Source organism: Mustela lutreola, chromosome 2 (assembly GCF_030435805.1).
Source record: "Mustela lutreola isolate mMusLut2 chromosome 2, mMusLut2.pri, whole genome shotgun sequence".
Lineage (NCBI taxonomy): Eukaryota > Metazoa > Chordata > Mammalia > Carnivora > Mustelidae > Mustela > Mustela lutreola.
Genome location: NC_081291.1, coordinates 1,441,589 through 1,459,040, shown reverse-complemented (window position 1 = coordinate 1,459,040; position 17,452 = coordinate 1,441,589). Strand labels below are relative to the sequence as shown.

General features: G+C 66.8%; 3 protein-coding genes across 3 annotated transcripts; 1 reads left to right on the top strand and 2 right to left on the bottom strand.

The window, feature by feature from the left end:
- Positions 1-965: 965 nt before the first annotated feature.
- Positions 966-2,661, bottom strand: OAZ1 (ornithine decarboxylase antizyme 1). Its single transcript, XM_059159349.1, is given in 6 exon segments — positions 966-1,257; positions 1,341-1,426; positions 1,514-1,686; positions 1,773-1,859; positions 1,861-1,912; positions 2,418-2,661. Coding segments are annotated over 6 exon segments (678 nt in total). The 5' UTR covers positions 2,564-2,661; the 3' UTR covers positions 966-1,123.
- Positions 2,662-3,204: 543 nt separating this feature from the next.
- Positions 3,205-13,723, top strand: JSRP1 (junctional sarcoplasmic reticulum protein 1). Its single transcript, XM_059165322.1, has 10 exons — positions 3,205-3,401; positions 3,590-3,862; positions 9,696-9,822; positions 9,962-10,148; positions 11,039-11,197; positions 11,575-11,612; positions 11,772-11,892; positions 12,258-12,434; positions 12,989-13,077; positions 13,184-13,723. The coding sequence occupies exons 1-10, from the start codon at positions 3,205-3,207 to the stop codon at positions 13,631-13,633; spliced, it is 1,818 nt and encodes a 605-aa protein (XP_059021305.1). The 3' UTR covers positions 13,634-13,723.
- A 195-nt stretch (positions 13,724-13,918) lies between these two features.
- On the bottom strand, positions 13,919-17,371 carry AMH (anti-Mullerian hormone). The gene is made up of 5 exons (XM_059159341.1): positions 16,326-17,371; positions 15,663-15,805; positions 15,198-15,306; positions 14,950-15,109; positions 13,919-14,867 (listed from the first exon to the last, which is right to left on the bottom strand). The coding sequence occupies exons 1-5, from the start codon at positions 16,738-16,740 to the stop codon at positions 13,982-13,984; spliced, it is 1,713 nt and encodes a 570-aa protein (XP_059015324.1). The 5' UTR covers positions 16,741-17,371; the 3' UTR covers positions 13,919-13,981.
- Positions 17,372-17,452: the final 81 nt, after the last annotated feature.

Below are 17,452 nucleotides of genomic sequence, written 5' to 3'. Positions count from 1 at the left end.
GCCCGTCTCCACTCATCTGCTTCAGACTCCTCTGTACCCTGCAACACCCCAACTCCAAAGCCCTTTGCACTGCCCCCAGACTGGTGTGCTGCCCGGCTCTGTCCCTTCGGACCTTTGAGGGCCGGCCCCACCTTCAGTCGCTGAACATCCCCAGACACACTCCCATCCCTGCGGGTACCTGTCCCGCTCCGTGAAAGATGCCCCCTCTTCCCGCTGCCGCCCAGGCTCCAGCGTCCACCTCCGCCGTGCTCAGATGCGGCCAGCAGGTGGCACAGCAGGCCTGCCCGGCGTAGGCCTTCAGGAACCCCCGAGCCCCGCTGACCCTCTGCGGGTCCCAGACCCCACATCCCCGCTCTGACCACCCCTGCCCCCCCCACCGGAGCGGCCCTGCAAGGCCCTCCCCAGGGGCTGCTGGTGTCCCGGGAGCCCACACAGGCGAGGACGGGGCTGCGCAAGTCCAGGCGCAGGCCAGCACCTCAGCCCCACCCCACACGGACCCACAGAACCAGAGGGGAGGCTGCGCGGGCCAGCAGGAACTGTGCCAGCGCGGAGCAGTGGCCACCCCAGATAAGGCCGGGGAGCAGCAGAGCAGCTGGGGTGGGGCGGTCGGCCACCCAGGGCCTCCTGGGGCAGCCAGGACTGAAAACCTGGGGGGGGGGGGGCGCCGGTCCCGGCCGGCCACGCACCAGACCGCACAGGACCGGGCTGCCCCAGAGGGGTGCGGCGGTTCCCCCGCACGGGAGGGGTCACGCAGTTCGGAACCGGCACACCCGCGCCCCCACCCGACCCAAGCGGTCCCGGGGCACCGGGGCGGGGTCAGCGCCGGGGGAACAGCACGGAGCCGACACAGGTGCGGGGCGACACCACTTTTATTCCGGTCTTGGGGGCGCCGGAGCGACCGGGCTGCTCCGGATCGGGACCCCGGACCCCCGCGCCGACAACCGGAATCAGCCCGAGCAGCCGCGGAGAGTAAAATATAAACTTTTATTTAGAATTAAAGCAGACGCCTCGGCGCCGCGCGTCGGGCCGCGAGAGCGCACCGCCGATCCGGAGGAGCGTGTCCGCACCAGCACGACACGCGCGCCGCGACGCGCAGAGGGACCGCGAGGCGGGGGCGGCGCCGCTACTCGTCGTCGCCCGCGGACTCCGGCTCGAACGTGTAGGCCATGAAGCAGGCGTCGGGTCTCTTGGGGACGAGGGGGTGCCCCGGTCTCACGATCTCAAAGCCCAGAAAGCTGAAGGTCCGGAGCAAGGCGGCTGCGGGGGAGCCGGGTCAGCGCCGCGCCGCGCCCCGCCCGCCCGGCCCCCGCCCCGCCCGCGCCCCGCCCGGCCCCGCGCACCTCGGTCGTCGCGGTTCCTGGCGAAGCAGACGAAGACGTGGGCGGCGCGCAGCTGCTCCTCCGCGAACTCCAGGAGAACTGCGAGGCTGAAGGGCCGGCGTCAGGGGCCGCCCCGCCCGCGGCCCGGGGTCCCCGCCCGCCCGCCCGCCTGCCCGCCCCGCCCCGCGGCCCACCTGTCCTTGCTGCCCTCGGGCAGGGCGCCGCCCGGGATCTCCACGTAGAGGCAGCGGCCGCGCAGCACCGCCCGCCAGTCCACGCGCCGGGAGCTCGAGAGCCGCGTCTGCGCGCGCAGAATCCTCGTCGGGCCGTGGGGCGCGGGCTCCTCGGTCACGCGCAGCCGCTCGTCCTGCGGGAGGGAGCGCCGGTCCGCACGGCCGCCGCGGGCACTGCGCAGCCCCCGCCCGCCCCCGGCCCGGCCCGCGCGGTACTCACGGCGTGCAGGACGGCGGCCGCAGGGCTGTGATCCCTCTGCCTATCCCCTCGCCCACCTGGGATCTTCAGGGGTGGGTGAGGGACATCAGGAGCACCACCGAGGCCCCGGACCCAGGGGACTGCAGCCGGCGGCGGGGGCCCTGCCACGGCAGCACGCGGCGCTCAGCCCCGCGCAGGAGCCTCGCCGGCCCGCGCCCCCGCCGCCGCCCCTCCCGCACGCGCCCGCGGCCCCCGGGGAGGTTTTCGCCATCGCGCGCCCCGCGCCGGAGCAGCCACTGGCCGCGCGGGGCCCACAGGCCCCAACGCCGCCTCCATTTTCCCGGCTCGGAGCCCGGCCCCGTCCGCCTCGGCGCTCCGCGCGGCGCCCCCGACTCCGCGGCCCGCCGGGGGGACGCGCACCTGCCGCGGGCGCGCCGCCGAGGGGAGGGCGCGGCCCAGGGGCGCCCCGCGCGTCCCCACCCCCCCCCCGCGGGCCGCGACGTCAGGCCGCGCCGCCCCCCCCAGCCCCGCCGGGCCCCGAGCCCCCGGAGCGCCCGCCCCCGCTGCGGGGAGGCCTCGACACGGGGACGGACTCCGCGCTCCGGGCCCCCCGCGGGCCTGCGCGGCGGCGCTTCTGGAAGCTTCGGGCGGGGGCGGGGCGCTCACCGCTCGCGGCTGCGGCCTCCGCGGCTGTGCAGGCTGAGGAGCGGCATGGCGCGGGCGGCGTGGGCGGCGGAGCTGGCTTTGTCCCCCTCCTTCTCTCTGGCGAAGCAGTGGCTGTTGAGGATCCGCTGCAGGGAGGATTTCACCATCCGGCCGCTGGGGTCCGAAACCAGAAACCTCCGCTGCGCGTCTCCGCGCCGCCGCCGCTGCTCGCCGTTCGCAAAATGGCGCCGCCGCCGCCGCCCGCCTTTATAGGCGCCGCGCCCGGGCCACGCCCCCACGCCGCCCGGAACGCGGACGCGCGAGGGGGCGGGGCCGCGGGGCCCCCGGCAGCTCCGGACGTGCCCGCCCCCCTCAGCGTCTGACTGGCGGACGGCCGGGGTGGGGGCGGGGCCGCCGCGGGGACCGCCCCCTCCACCAATGGCGGCTCTCTGCGGGCGCGGGAGGCGGGGCGCCGTGGCGTCCGCAGCGCCGCGTACGCGCCCCGCCCCCATCAGCGGGGCCTGGGGTCGGGGGGCGCCGCGCCTTACGGGTCTTCGGGTGCTGCCAGTGGCGGCGTCTCCGCCGTGGCCCTTGTCGCCCTCGCTAGTGTCCCTGCCCCAAGCGGGGCCCCCTCTTCCGGGAGGCTCGGGGTGACAGAGGCCCTCGTATTCGCGGGCGGAGGTCCCAGAGCCCCCGCCCCACGGAGTGAAATGCCTTTCGGTGGTAACCTCGGAAGGGTCGGTCCCGCGGTGGGTTTCTGGGTTCGGTCTGGCTCGGTTCCGGACCGCCGCGGCTGAAGAGAACCTTCATGCTCAAGACGCTCGTGTTTCATGAAATGGAGCGTGTCGCTTCCGAGCTCAGCCAACAGTCCTGCTCCCAGAGAAACGCAGACCCCTCCCCGGTGAACGCAGACCCCTCCCCGGTCAGCGCGGACCCCTCCCGGGTCAACGCAGACCCCACCCGGGTCAACGCAGACCCCACCCGGGTCAACACGGACCCCTCCCGGTGAACGCAGACCCCTCCCCGGTCAGCGCGGACCCCTCCCCGGTGAACGCAGACCCCTCCCCGGTCAGCGCGGACCCCTCCCGGGTCAGTGCGGACCCCTTCCCGGTCAACGCAGATCTCTCCCAGGTCAGCGCAGATCAGCGCAGACCCCTCCCTGCTCAACGCGGACCCCTCCCCGGTGAACGCAGACCCCTCCCCGGTCAACACGGACCCCTCCGGGTGAATGCAGACCTCTCCCGGGTCAGTGTAGACCCCTCCCCGGTCAACGCAGACCCCTCCCTGGTGGACGCAGACTTTTCCCCGGTGAATGCGGAACCCAACGCAGACCCCTCCTGGGTCAGTGCAGACCTTTCCCCGGTGAACTCGGAACCCTCCCTGGTCAATGTAGACTCCTCCTGGGTGAACGCAGATCTCTCCTGGGTCAGTGCAGACCCCCGGCCAGTGAACGAGGACCCCTTCCCGTCAGCGGAGACCCCTCCCCAGTCAACACAGACCTGTCCCAGGTCAGCGCAGACCCCTCCCGGGTCCACAGAGACCCCCTCCTGGGTGAGCACCACCAGCCCAGGCAAGAAAGAGTCCAGAACCAGAGGTGGGAGCTGTTCCCCGGGGGTGCCAGTGGAGCACAGAGCTTGCAGGTCCTGCTTCCTTTCCTGATTTTGCTTTTCAGGCACAAAGGGAGGGTCTGGAGAGTTAGGCGGAACTGAAGCAACTCTTGTATGTTTCTTTGTCTTCACAATTCATGCCTCTCGTTTTTATCTCATTTTTATTTCAATCCGCTGTGTCCATCTGGGTTAGAGACACAAGCTTTCCCCAAAGAGACCTTGAATGATTGCAAAACCCACAGGAGCTTCGTCTGCACAGCAGGTCTGCTGAATCCGTGTGTCTTATTAATTCCTTGCCAGGAGGAAATGCAGTATTTATATTCATACAGTAATTCCACGTACAAATGTCTTATTTGCAGCTTCCGAACACGCATTACGAGAACGCCACCAAAACTCTAAGAATTGCGTGTGTTGGGCCAGCGCCATGGAATTGTTCTGGGAAAGAATATTTAATCCGTGACTTTGTGTAGCATTGCAGCCTGTGGTGAAACTTAAAAACAAGTGGATTCTTGGGGCGCCTGGGTGGCTCAGTTGGTTGGACAACTGCCTTCGGCTCAGGTCATGATCCTGGAGTCCGGGGATCGAGTCCCGCATCGGGCTCCCAGCTCCATGGGGAGTCTGCTTCTCTCACTGACCTTCTTCTCACTCATGCTCTCTCTCACTGTCTCTCTCTCAAATAAATTAAAAAAAAAAAAAAAAGTGGCTTCTCGCTTTGATTTCCAATGGTTTCCAGTCGTTGCGCAGAGGGGCACGCTTTCGTTGCAAAGGCGCCCTCCAGCCCACCCACACTGGCAGGGGCGGCCGTGGCCGTCACTCTCTGTGGGACTGGTGTCTTGTTATGACTCAGGCCCTGTCTTCTTGAGGCTGGAAGAGCTTCTGCACTTTGAAATCTGGTTGGGTTTTTCGTTTGTTTCTTTTTTAGGTTCTCTGCCTCTTGTGGGTTCCCCAGTGTTTCGCACAGACGAGCAACTCTGGGCCAAGAGTCCAGAATTCAGACTGGCCACTGGTCACTGGGTCATAGGGTGTTTGCCCCTCATGCCTGCGGCCAGAAAGTGACAGAGACCACAGCTGACCCTCAGCACCAGTAGGTTCAAGACCAGCTCTGGTCCACTGCCCAGGAAGCACCTGGAACAGTGAGATGTCCACCAGAGTGCCTCCCCTGCAGGGGCGGCGTCTGGAGCCCTCCTCAGCTACAGGGAACCAGCAGGAGCCTTGAGAGACCCAAGACTTGGATGGGAAGGGTCCCCCACTTCATCGGCGGGCTTTGCGCTGTTGCTGGCCAATGTGCTCTTTAATTTGGGATCACTGTGGGTGGGAAGGGGCAAGATGTAGCTTCCTGGTAACACAAACAAGTTGAGCAACCTGCAAAGAAGCAGAGGTTGAAGAGTAAAAGGGGCGCTTGTGGGGTCAGGTGGGGCAGGGCGTCCGACTCGGGGAGAGTCGCTGGCGGGGTGCGGGCCGGCGGGGAGGGCATCCGAGGGCTCTCAGCACCTGGCAGGGATGTGGGAACAGTGTCCCTTGTCGTCTTGAGGAGGGCGGGCTCTGGGTCTCGGGGATGGCCCCCTCTGCCTGCTGTCGGGGAGGTGGGGACAGCTGGCATGAGGAACATGTTCATTGGCTTTGGTGGCTGTGGGGGCAGGGCGGGGACCCAGGCACCTGCCCCCACCAGGATGGGAAACCCCAAGGCTGGGTCTAAGTGTCTTTCCAGATGTCATCTGGCATCAAAAGGTTTGCTCGCAGTTGGATCTCGGGGACTGAACACACGTTCAGGTTCTCAGGTGGCAATGGACTCCCACGATGCATGGTCAGGCCGGTCACATCTGGGCGCCCCTACTCTGCGTTTTATTTTAACGTCGCACATAGGTACGGACCTGCTTCAGCGTGAACTAGAGCCACCGCATGTGGCTGAAGTTCACACGCCACCGGCTGCCGCGGACCCAGACGCAGAAGGTTCGCTTCCCTCCGTGTGGGAGCTCCCCGGGGGCCGCTGGGACGAGTGCCCCAATTTAGTGGCTTAAAGCCACAGGGATTGATTCTCGACAGTTCCAGGCTCGGAAGTCCTAAAACCCCGGCGTGGGCAGGGCTGGTGTCCCAGGAGCCCCAGGGAGACCCAGATCCTGCCCTTTCCTGGCCCGCGGTCCCCTCCGTCCTCCCCACCAGCAGCGCGGGGTCTGCCCGTCTCTGAGACCCCCGCCCTCTGCCTCCCTCTCATGAGGGAGAGCTGGGCCCCCCAGGAACCCAGGGTCACCCCCACCTTGGGTCTTGACCTGCCCCCACCTCAAAGTCCCTTTAACCCCATGACGTAATTCACCCACACATTCTGGACCTAGGACATGGACGTTTTGGGGGGCTGTTAGACAACTATACTCTGCAAATCCTTTTTCAAAAATCAGAGTGAGAGCCCCCCCAGCCTCCCTGGCACCCCCAGATACCTAATGTGGCCGTGGTGATTCAGCAGGACACGAGGCATGGGCTCTTTCCCTCCTCGACCTGCTCCCACAGCATCTCTGTCCCACCCCTGCAGCTCAGCTCTCACCGCTTCCAAGAAGCTCCCCCTGATACACCTCTTTCCTATCCTGCAGTCCAGGGGGTCCCTCACCTCTCAAGGCCCATCCCGCAGGTCTGGTCTCTGTCTCTCTGTCCCCAGCAAGCCCAGCCAGCGCAGGCTGCCTTGAGCACCTGACCCGGAAACTTCCTTCCACCCCGCAGTCCTCCGAGAGTGGAGGTGACCTTCCTCACAGACCCAGCATTTACGGGGGCACCCACAATAGACAGAGAAAGGAGGACGTGACATGGGTGGGACACGGGGCAATGACTTGGGACGTCCGTGGTTGCCATGACGGGGGGAGTTCCTGGCACCGAGGAGTGGGGGCCAGAGATGTGCCCACCCCCACCCCCGTGTCCAGGAGGGCCCCCAGATGTGACCGGCCTGACCATGCATCGTGGGAGTCCATTGCCACCCGAGAACCTGAACGTGTGTTCAGTCCCCAAGATCCAACTGATGCCAGATGACATCTGGAAAGACACTTAGACCCGGCCTTGGGGTTTCCCATCCTGGTGGGGGCAGGCGCCTGAGTCCCCGCCCTGCCCCCACAGCCACCAAAGCCAATGAACATGTTCCTCATGCCAGCTGTCCCCACCTCCCCGACAGCAGGCAGAGGGGGCCATCCCCGAGACCCAGAGCCCGCCCTCCTCAAGACGACAAGGGACACTGTTCCCACATCCCTGCCAGGTGCTGAGAGCCCTTGGGCTCAGGTCATGATCCCGGAGTCCTAGGATGGAGCCCCTCATTGGGCTCTCTGCTCAGCAGGGAGCCTGCTTCCCCCTCTCTCTCTGCCTACTTGTGATCTCTGTCTGTCAAATAAATAAATAAAATCTTAAAAAAAAAAAAAAAAACGCAGAGCAAGACGGCAGCGGGCCGTGGCCGCGCAGCGGGAGCCAGACAGAGGGAGCCGGCGGTCGTTCGCGGCGGGATGCGGTGGGAGGGGTGCGGGTGGGCGAGTGTCCGCTGCAAACGGTCCGCCATTTGGAGTCTCTCGTAATAAAATGCCCAAGAGTAAAACTGGAAGACGGTCGCGGCTCTTCTCATCACGTCCAGCCTGGCCCTTCGGCGACCTCCGCTCCTGGGAACGCAGAGGCATCAGGCCTGGGGCCCCGGCCCCATCGGCCGGAAAACACGCGAGGGTTCTGACCGGTGGCGGCCAGCCCGGCGGGCTCCGGGCCCGGGGAGGGCATCACCGGCCGCAGTCTGGCCGTGAAGCCCCGCACGCTGGTGGCCCAGGGAGCTCTTGGCAAACACGGGGACCCAAGCCCCCGAGGGGCCAGATGACCCGGAGGCTTATCTCCAGCCGGCAAAATGTTCTTCTTATCTCCTTTGTGGTTTCCCTGTTCGGGCTCCGGGACACGCCCAGGGTGGCGCGTGTCCCCGCGGAGGTTTCGTGATAGAATGAAAACAGTCCCCAGGAGGACGTCTGAAGGCGAGGACGCAGCTATGTGGACCCTGCCCCACGGGGCCCTCTCCTGTGTGTTCACCAAGGGTTATCTTCATTTCTCTAGAATTTCTGTCACTGAACACGAGCCTGGCGGGCTCGGTCCGTGGAGCACGCCGCTCGTCGACGTGGGGTTGTGTTTGAGACCCATGTTGGACGTAGAAATAACTTAAAAAGAAACGTATAGGGGGGGCACCTGGGTGGCTCAGTGGGTTAAACCTCTGCCTTCGGCTCAGGTCATGATCCCAGGGTCCTGGGATTGAGCCCCACATCAGGCTCTCTGCTTAGCAGGGAGCCTGCTTGCTCCTCTCTCTCTGCCTGCCTCTCTGCCTACTTGTGATCTCTCTCTGTCAAATAAATAAATAAAATCTTAAAAAAAAAAATGTGGTTTTAAAAAAAAAAAAAAAAAAAAAAGAAACGTATAGGGGCGCCTGGGTGGCTCCGTGGGTTAAGCCTCTGCCTTCGGCTTAGGTCAGGATCCCAGGGTCCTGGGATCGAGCCCCGCATCGGGCTCTCTGCTCAGCAGGGAACCTGCTTCCTCCTCTCTCTCTGCCTGCCTCTCTGCCTACTTGTGATCTCTGTCTGTCAAATAAATAAGTAAAATCTTTAAAAAAAAAAAAAGAAAGAAAGAAAAGAAAGAAACGTATAAAGCCAAGAGAGTGCACGTTCGCTGAGGACACTAGACATATACGGGCCTGTGTCTCACCAGATCTTTGCTTTTTTTTTCTCTAAAGATTTTATTTACTTATTTATTTGACACAGAGAGAGAGACACAGCGAGAGAGGGAGCACAAACTGGGGAAGAGGGAGAGGGAGAAGCAGGCTTCCCGCTGAGCAGGGAGCCCGATGCGGGGCTCGATCCCAGGACCCCGGGATCATGACCTGAGCGGAAGGCAGAGGCTTAACGACTGAGCCAGTGCGGCCAGACCAGAAGGACCCGTCCCGCGGGACCCCACTCCCAGGAGGGACCCAGAGGAGTCTCGTCCACACAGAGAGGACAGGGTGGGAGTCGGGGCTGGGTCCGGGGTGGGGAGTCTGTGCTTCGTGGGGACAGAGTCTCCTTGGGGGGTATGGAAGGTTCTGGAGACGGAGGGTGGCTGCAGGACGAGGGAGTGTGCTTCCCGCCGCTGAGCCGTGCGCTCGGAAGAGAAAAATGGTGTGGTTCATGTTATGTGGATTTACCACAATAAAAAAAAATTAATGCATAAAAATCCAACGATGAACGAAATATTCACATTTTATATTTTCTAAAGACAGGATCTGACACTGGGCTTGAGGGGCAGTGCCCCCACTCCCCCCACTGCTCCCAGCCCTGTTGGATGCCAAGGAACAGATAACACAGCGTGTCCCCCCCATGTGGGAGCGTCCCTTAGCTGCGGGCAGGACCGAGGTCCCCACGCGCGGCCCCAGAGACGGACCACGAGCCCACGGCGTGCAGGGAGGGAACCAGACACAGGAGGCCACACGGGGTGTGAGTCCACGCGTGTGACATGTCCAGACCAGGCTCCTCCACAGACGGGAAGGGGGCTTCATGGGGGCTGGGGGCCAGGAGGGAGCTGGGGGAGGGGTTGGTGAAAGGGGAGGGGGTTACTTTCCGGTGACAGAATGTTCTGGAGCAGCACAGCCGTGCTGCTGGCTATGGAGTGGTCTTGAATTCGGGTTCTAGAGGAGGAAACAGGCTTCTCCCATGGGGCCCCCCCTCAGGCTCCGGGTCCCACGGGCCACCCCTGGCTGCTCCGGGAGCTTGTACCCCGTTGGCTTCACCACAGGGGAGCCCGGCCCACGCTTCGTGGCTCATAGGCGGCTGACCGGATTTGAGGGAGAAAGCAAGGTGACCCTTTGTGCTCTCCTCACCTCCCGGACTTGCTTCTCTGAGGCTCAGGGACAGGAAGCAAGCCGCCCAGGCCACTGTGGCCAGCGGGGCAGTGGCTCTGTGCTGGAGCGGGGGTGGGGGTCACCCTCTGGCCCAGGCTCAGTCCCGCGGCAAGGGTGGAGGCCTCCCCAGCCACCATCCCCCGCCACCCTCCTCCCCTTCCCGCCACCGCCCGCCCCGCGGATTGGCCCACGCCCCGGCCTCCGCACACCTGTCACCGTCTGTCTTGGGGCCACGCTCCCCGGGCTCCATCTGTCCAGCGGGCTCACTGTGGCGGCCGTGGAGTAAGTGGGGCAGGGGGAGGCCTGGGCTGGGGAACGGTCCCTTGTGTCTGGGGAGGGCATCTCTGAGGTCCACGGGGACCCCCAGCTCTTGTGACTGCCCCCCTACATGCCTAAGGGCACCTGCCCGCTGCCCATTTGGGTCCCTCGCTCAGAGGCCTGCTCCGGCCCCAGGGGAAGGGTCACTCTTCTGACCAGAGACGGCAGAACATGCTAACGCTGGCAGCCAGGGCCACCGGGGGGCCCAAAACAGGGCTGTGGGGAGCCGGCTCAGCTGGGTGTGACCACAGGCTGCCTACGACCTCTGGCGGATGGCTCTCTCTGGAGACTCAGTTTCCCCATCTGTCCTATGGGAGTGGGGGTCATGGGAGGAGGCTGGGGCCCCAGCGCTGGGATCAGGAAGCCCCTGGGGGCCCCCGCCCCTGCCTGTCCTGGCCGGAGTGAGGCCCGTCCTGGGGGGGGCTACAGCCTGAGCTTCTGGATTTAGGGGCCAGGGTCTGGGACGGTTCAAAGACCCGGGAGCGAAAGTCCGGGAGGGGCCTGGAGGCACATCTGCCTGTTCCCCAGGCCTCGGCACTGGGTAAAAATAGTGTCTGGTCTCAGAGAACCTGAGCTGACCCTGGGGCCAAGGGTTCTGGTCTGGGCGGTCTTAGCTCATCTGTGTGTGACCTTGGGTGGGTCCCAGCCCTCTCAGGGGCCCCAGCAACCTCCGCACCTCAGGGAGGGGTCCCAGCACAGGGAGGGGGCGGGGTGGGGTGGGGGCGCTGGGCCACGCCCACCCCACCGTGACTTATGTACAATTACGTACAAGGGGTGCCCCCAGGTCAGGCGCAGCCCACAGCAGGGGCTCAGCCAATGCAAGACACGTCTGATGCAAGACGCCTCCTCTCCAGCCGCTGCCCCCCAACTCCCAAGGATCCCAGGGTCAGACATCTCCATGACGACCAGGGCCCTGCAGGAGCTGGATGGAGGCCTGGGCAGCTGCCCAGGCGAGGACCTCTCCATGCTGGCCGACCCCTGCCCTGAGCAGCCCCAGGAGGGCAGGGCTCGAGGTACCCACAGGGGCTCGGGCAGGACGGAGCCCCGCCCCCGGCCACCAGCTGAGCCGGGTGGCTAAATGGTCAGCGGGTGGCTAACTGGCAGACCCAGGACTAAGACTCCCACGTTGGGCCAGCTCCAACTCTGCTCCTTGTCTTCAACCCGTGTCCATTCGTGCCTTGGGGGATATGTAAGGAGCCCCAGAGATACAGGTCAGAGGCCGCCAGCGAAGTGCCGCGTGGCCTTTGGGCAGGACTGCCTCTGAGCCCATTTGCTTTCCAATCTGTGGAATGGGAGGGATCCCGCACCCCTGGCCCCGCAGAGCCCCGCGGGGGGGTGGTGTGCCTGGGGGGCTCTCACAACCTTGACTCTCCCCCTTTTCCTCCCATAGCGACGCCCAGGCTGGCCGACTCTAGCAGCTGGCCCCATGTGAGTAGCCGGGGTCCTGGGGTTACCGCCTGGGATGTCCCTGGAGTCAGGGACGTGCTGCCCAGAGGGGTGGCTCTCTCCGGCCCATGGGAAGGGTTCGGGTTCCCTTGGAGGAAAGAAGGGGAAGAAACAGCCCGGGCCACTCATGGCTTCTCATAGGTTTCTCAAGCTGAGGGCAGCCCTCCAGGCAGTGTGGATGCCAGGCCCAAGAAGACAGAAAAGGAGCCTGTGGCCAAAGTGGCCCCAGGACCCGGGAAAGAGAGGCTGAAAGCAGGAGCAAGTAGGTTTGCGGAAGGCAGGGGTGAGGTGGGGGAGTGGGTATGGCCCAGCAAGCGGGGGGGGGGGGGGTCGGGGGAGGCCCTGGGCTGGGTCCTTGGATCTGGGGGGAGGGGAACAGGGTGCAGTGGGGCTGCTGGCTGTCTTCCGTCCCGTGTCACCAGCCCTAACTAACAGGGCTGGAAGCCTCGCGAATTCGTGATGACACAACGTGAGGCGCTCCTGGGCTTCAGCTGGCACCTTCTAGAGCATCCCCCACATCCCAGTGAGGCTCTGACGCACGCGCGGCTTCATCCCCCGCCCAGGGCCTCAGGCAGGGTGGGCAGAGCCCCATGGGGCCGCGCCCAGCCCACCCCTTGCTCCCCGCAGCACCCCGGAGCCCCATGCGCAGGAAGGCACAGGCCTCGCCACCCCCGCAACGGCTGCCGCCACCCCCGGCTCTGGCCCTGAGTGATGAGCTGCCCTGGGGAGACCTGTCCCTCAACAAGTGTCTGGTGCTGGCCTCATTCGTGGCGCTGCTGGGGTCAGCCTTCCAGCTGTGCCGTGGTGAGCCTGGGCGCAGGCCCTCCCGGGGAAGCTCACGTGCTCCCAAGGGTTGGGCTGGTACCTCCCCTCCCGAGGCAGGGTGTCTTCTATACCTGGCTCCCCCCTCCGGGGGGGTCCCCTTCTCCCTGGCATGGTCTCTGCGAGGGGTCCTCGGTCCCCCAAGCGCCCCGCCTTGTGCACCCCCGTTCAGCCACTGACCTTGCGGGCCCTCCCTCTGTGCTGGCTCGGGGAGAAAGTGCCTCCTCCTCCGGGGGCCCTTCCTCTCCCAGATTGTATCTCAGCACACCTGTCTCCTCCGTGGGTGAGCAGGTCCTTGCCCCCCAGGACTGGCCCTATGAGCCCCCTTTGGGGGGTATGTGCCAGGGAGCTCCCACAGCCCACGGAGGAACGGGGCCTGCCCTTTTGCAACTGGCACGAGGGAGATGTGGAGGGAAGGGGGCGCTGCAGCCCCGGAGGTCAGGAGGGCAGACAGGGCTCCAGGGGGGAGGGCTGGGCGGAGGGTTTGGTCTGCAGCTCCCGCCTCCCCGCCTGGGCTGACTCCGCTCCCCTCCAAGATGCTGTGGCTGGGGAAGCGGACGTCCCTGCGCCTGTCCCTGAGCCATGGGTACCGCCCAGCTCAGCCCCGGAGCCAGCAGCAGCCCCGGTAAGCGCTTCCGTTGAGTGACCGTGGGCGGCGGGGGCAAGGTGCCTGGACCCCGCGCTGGGCAGGTGTGCGCTGACCCCAGCGCCTCGCACCACCCGCCTGGCAGCTGCAGCCGAAGCCCAAGGCCTGGGCGCCCCCATTAGGACCGCCGGCACCCCAGGCGGAGGAGGAGGCGGCGGCGGCGGCGGAGGAGGCTGAGGTTCCCGGCAGGCGGGAGGGTGCGGACAGCGCTGCTGGGGAGAAGCGCGGGCCCAAGGAGCCTCCGCGGAAGGAGAGGCCTCGCAAGGAGAGGCCGTCGAGGGAGGAGCGGCCGCGGAAGGAGAAGCCGCGGAAGGAGGAGCGGCCTCGGAAGCAGGAGAAGCCACGGGCCGCCAGGGAACCCCGAGGAGCCCTACCCCGGCGCTGGGAGGTGCGCGAAGGGGGCCACCGCCACTGGGCGCAGGACTCCCGAGACCCGGGACAGAAAAGGAGACAAGCCTGGGACTCCCTGCGGCGCCCCGACGAGGACCGGCCTCCAGGCCGCCAGAAGCACCGGGCGGGCAAGGGGCGGGACTGAGCCAGGCCTGGGTCCCGGGACCCAATACTCGGAACCGCCCCCCTCGCCGTGCGTGGCCCCGAGGTTCATAGAAATAAATTGAAAGCTGCAGCCCCAGGGTCGCTGGCTCCTTTGGCCTGAAGGTCCGAGAAGGGAGGCCCTCCAGCGGGCGGTGGGGGGCCGGGGTGGGGGCGGGAGTGGAGGCCGGGGGCACCGGGGATGACGCTCGCGTCCGCGCTGGGGGAGAGCGGCCAGGAGGGGCCCCCGCCTGTGCCCACGCGCACGTACACACCAGCTGGTGCTCGCTGGTCTTTATTGGGGGGGGGGGTCTGGACAGACACGGGCGGGCGCCGCGGGGCCGCCTGGGGGTCACCGGCAGCCGCACTCCGTGGCCACCATGTTGGGCACGTGGTGCGCGCTGATGCGCTCCTCCGACAGGCCGATGAGCAGCTTGCCGGCGTAGGCGGTGGGCACGCAGCAGGGCGGGCGCGCCAGGGCGGCGCCGCGGGCCTGCATCTTCAGCAGCAGCACCACGTGGTTGCCGTAGCGCGGGTTGCGGTCGGACTGCGGCCAGCCGCACGCGCCCTGGCAGTTGTTGGCCTGGTACGTCTCGGGGATGAGCACGGAGCGCTCGGCGCGCAGGTCCACGCTCAACTCGCGCAGCGCGCACGGCCCGTCCGCCGCCGCGGCCCCCGCGCTGCGCTGTGCCCGCGGCGCCCCGCTCCGCTCGCGCCCCCGCCACTCGGCGCGCAGACCCTGCAGCGCTTTGAGCAGCAGCAGCGCGCGCAGCGGGCCGCCGGGGCCGCCGGGGCCGCCCGAACCCCCCGGGGCCCCGGGGCAGAGCGCGAGCAGGCGCTCCAGCAGCGGCGTGGCGGCGGGGGGCAGGCCCGGGAGCCCGCGCAGCTCGGCAGCCGCGGCCCGGAGCTCGGCGGCCACACGGTGCGCTAGGCCCGCGGCCCAGGGCCCGGACTCGGGGCTCCTAAGCGGCGCGGCGTCCCCAGCCGTGGCCGTGGCGGGAGGCGGCAGCAGCAGGAGCAGCGGCTCCTCGCCGTCGAGCAGGCGCTCCTGGGTCGCGGGGTCCGACAGGTTGACGAGGCCCTGCGGGAAGCCGGCCAGCGCGCCCGGGTCCAGGGCCAGGCGCGGCGGCGAGGCCTGGGTGGGCGGCCCCCGCAGGGCGCGCACCAGGCGTGTGAGCGTCTCCAGGAAGGGGTCTGCGCTGGGCGGCGGCTCCTCGGGCTCCTGCTCCTGAGAGGGCCTGGAAGGCGGAGCTGGGAGGCGTGAGCAGGTGCGAGGTTCTTCCCGTTCGCACCCCTCCCCCCCGCTGGACCTGCACACACCTGGGTGGCGGGAAGGGCACTTGGTCCAGGAGGCCGCGCGCGGGCACTGGACTGGGCCCGGGCAGAGGCAGCAGGAGCAGGGCCGGGGTCTTCCGCGTGAAGCAGCGGGGGTCGGGGCCGAGCAGCAGCTCCTGCAGCTGGGCCGTGCTCAGGGGGGCACCTGGAAGGGCGGCGCGACCCCGGGGCGCTCAGCGTTTGAGGAACTAGGGCAGCCCACCCTTGCCAGCTCCCCGTCTTTGAGAGCCTACCGTCTCCTTGGGGTTGCAGGGTCAGGGTGACCCCAGGGCTGTGCCAGGCCCCCGCTGGGAGCTCCACAGCCAGCAGCAGGTAGCGCGTGTCCTGGGCCCAACAAAGGTTCTGTGGAGATGGAGGCTCAGCCCAGTTGGCTGCGGCGAGGGTGCCCGTTGCCCACCCAGGACGCTCAGAACCTTGTTCTGCGCGGTTAAAAACCCCATTCCCGAGATGCCCGGGGGGCTCCATTGGTGAAGCGTCTGCCTTCGGCTCAGGTCATGATCCCAGGGTCCCAGCATGGAGCCCCGCATCCCACTACCTGCCCCGCGGGGAGCCTGCTTCTCCTTCTCTCCCCAATAAACAAGTAAATAAAATCTTAAAAAAAAAAACAAAAAAAACGAATCCACCACCTCTATACCCTCTCCTCTGCTAGGCGAGGGCTCCTGGAGGCCCAGGAACTGCCCCATTGGGTGTCCTGGTACCTGGGTGCCTGGCAGCCCGGTCCCCGTGACAGTGACCTCCGGACCAGGCCCGGGGTACAGCACCAGCAGCGCCAGCTCCAGGGGACCGGCTCCTCCGGGTGGGGGCGCCTGGAACTTCAGTGTGACCGCGGGCTCCCAGCTCACTGTGGCCAGGACGGACAGGGAGGGGACGACACCTGAGGCCCCGGAGCCAGCCCCCTTCCCGCACCCGCCCTGCGTTCCTGCAGGGAGAGCCCCTGGCCCAACTGGGAGCCTTGAGGACCTGGCGGGAGAGGTCTGACACCCCAGCACGGGTCGCCCAGAGGAATGAGCGGCGGGGGGTGGGGAGTGGTGAGGCCGCTCATGCTGGGCTCCCTGGGGTCTCCGCCTGGGGTTCTCACTGGGGGCCGCCCATTCCTCCAGTGGCTCCCAGGGACAGGCCAGCTCTCACAGCAGGGCCGCCTCGGCTGGACCAGCCCCTCCGTTGGGCTCCTTCCCTGGGAAGGGCGGGAAGGGGCAGGTCCGGGAGCCCAGCTTTGGGGATTTAGAGCCTCCACAGGAGCCCAAGAGCACCCGCCTCTGGGCCATGGGGGAAGCTGGGGAGGGGTCTGGTGTGGACATCTCCTTTCCAGGGGACCAGGGGCAGATCCTCCGCTCAGCAGCAGGTCACAGCCCCCCACATACCTTCCTCCAGGTGCAGCACCACCAGCTGCCGCCCCCCGGGCTCCCCCAGCCAGGCCTGCAGCTGCCGCAGAGGGAGCAGTGCGGGCTGCCCCGCACTGGCGGTGCAGACCCCGAACGTGGCCAGGTCGTGGGGACCCCAGTGTGCCCGCTGCACAGCCTCGAGGAAGGCGTGCTCGTAGCTTCTCAGGGCCCCCACCACCCGAAGCGGGGTGCTGCTCCTGTTGCCGCTCTGGTCCAGGGTCACCAGGCACAGGGGGTCTTGTGGGCTCCCTGGCAGCCAATCCCAGTCTTGGTGGAAGATGAGCCCCTCCGTGCCCATGTCTGGCTCTCCAGGCAGGGCGGGGGCCCCGGCTCCCGGTGGGGACCCCGTCACCCACAGGACCAGGGCCAGCAGCCGGAGCAGCAGAGCCCGCATCTTGGCTGCGGGAGGGGCTGGGCGGCTCTGGCTTATATGCCCGAGGCCAGGCCAGGCTGTTTGTGCGGGAGACGGGCCCCACCTCCTCCTGGGCTGTGACCTTGGGGACCAGTGTTTGGCGCCCCAGCACGGGCCAGGGCAAGCCAGGAAGCGCTCAAAGCCTCCTCTGTTCTGACCACACTGCCTGTCTCCTCACGCTGATAGGAGGCGCAGCCTGTGACCGACTTGTCATACGTCTGTCCTTGACGAGCAGCCCCCCCCAGGCAGGAGTGGGACCAGGGGCAGGGAGTGTCGGCCCAGACTATCAGCAGCTCTGAGATCCGGGAACGGGAAGGGGGCGGGGGCGGGGGGGGGCAGGCCTGGACCAGGGCAGAGAATGATGTCCCAGAGGACTGGGCAGAAGGCTCTGCTGGGGACCCCGTGTCTCCAGTGTTCAGACCGCCAGGCAGGGGGGCCTGGGCAGCGGGTGGTCACCGGCCCAGCTGGGGCTCCCCGAGTGCTCGGTCACACTGTGGGAGGGCGGGCAGCTGCGACTCTCCCCTCCTCACAGAAGAGATCCCAGACCAGCTGCTGGCTGGGCCTGCCCTCCCCCAGCAGTGTCCCCGGGGCACAGGGACACAAAGACGAGGACGCCGACGCCCCAACCCCAAGCAGCCCCTGCACGCAGCAGGGCAGCACAGCAGGTGTTCGCCAGCAGGACGTGGGGGCCCAC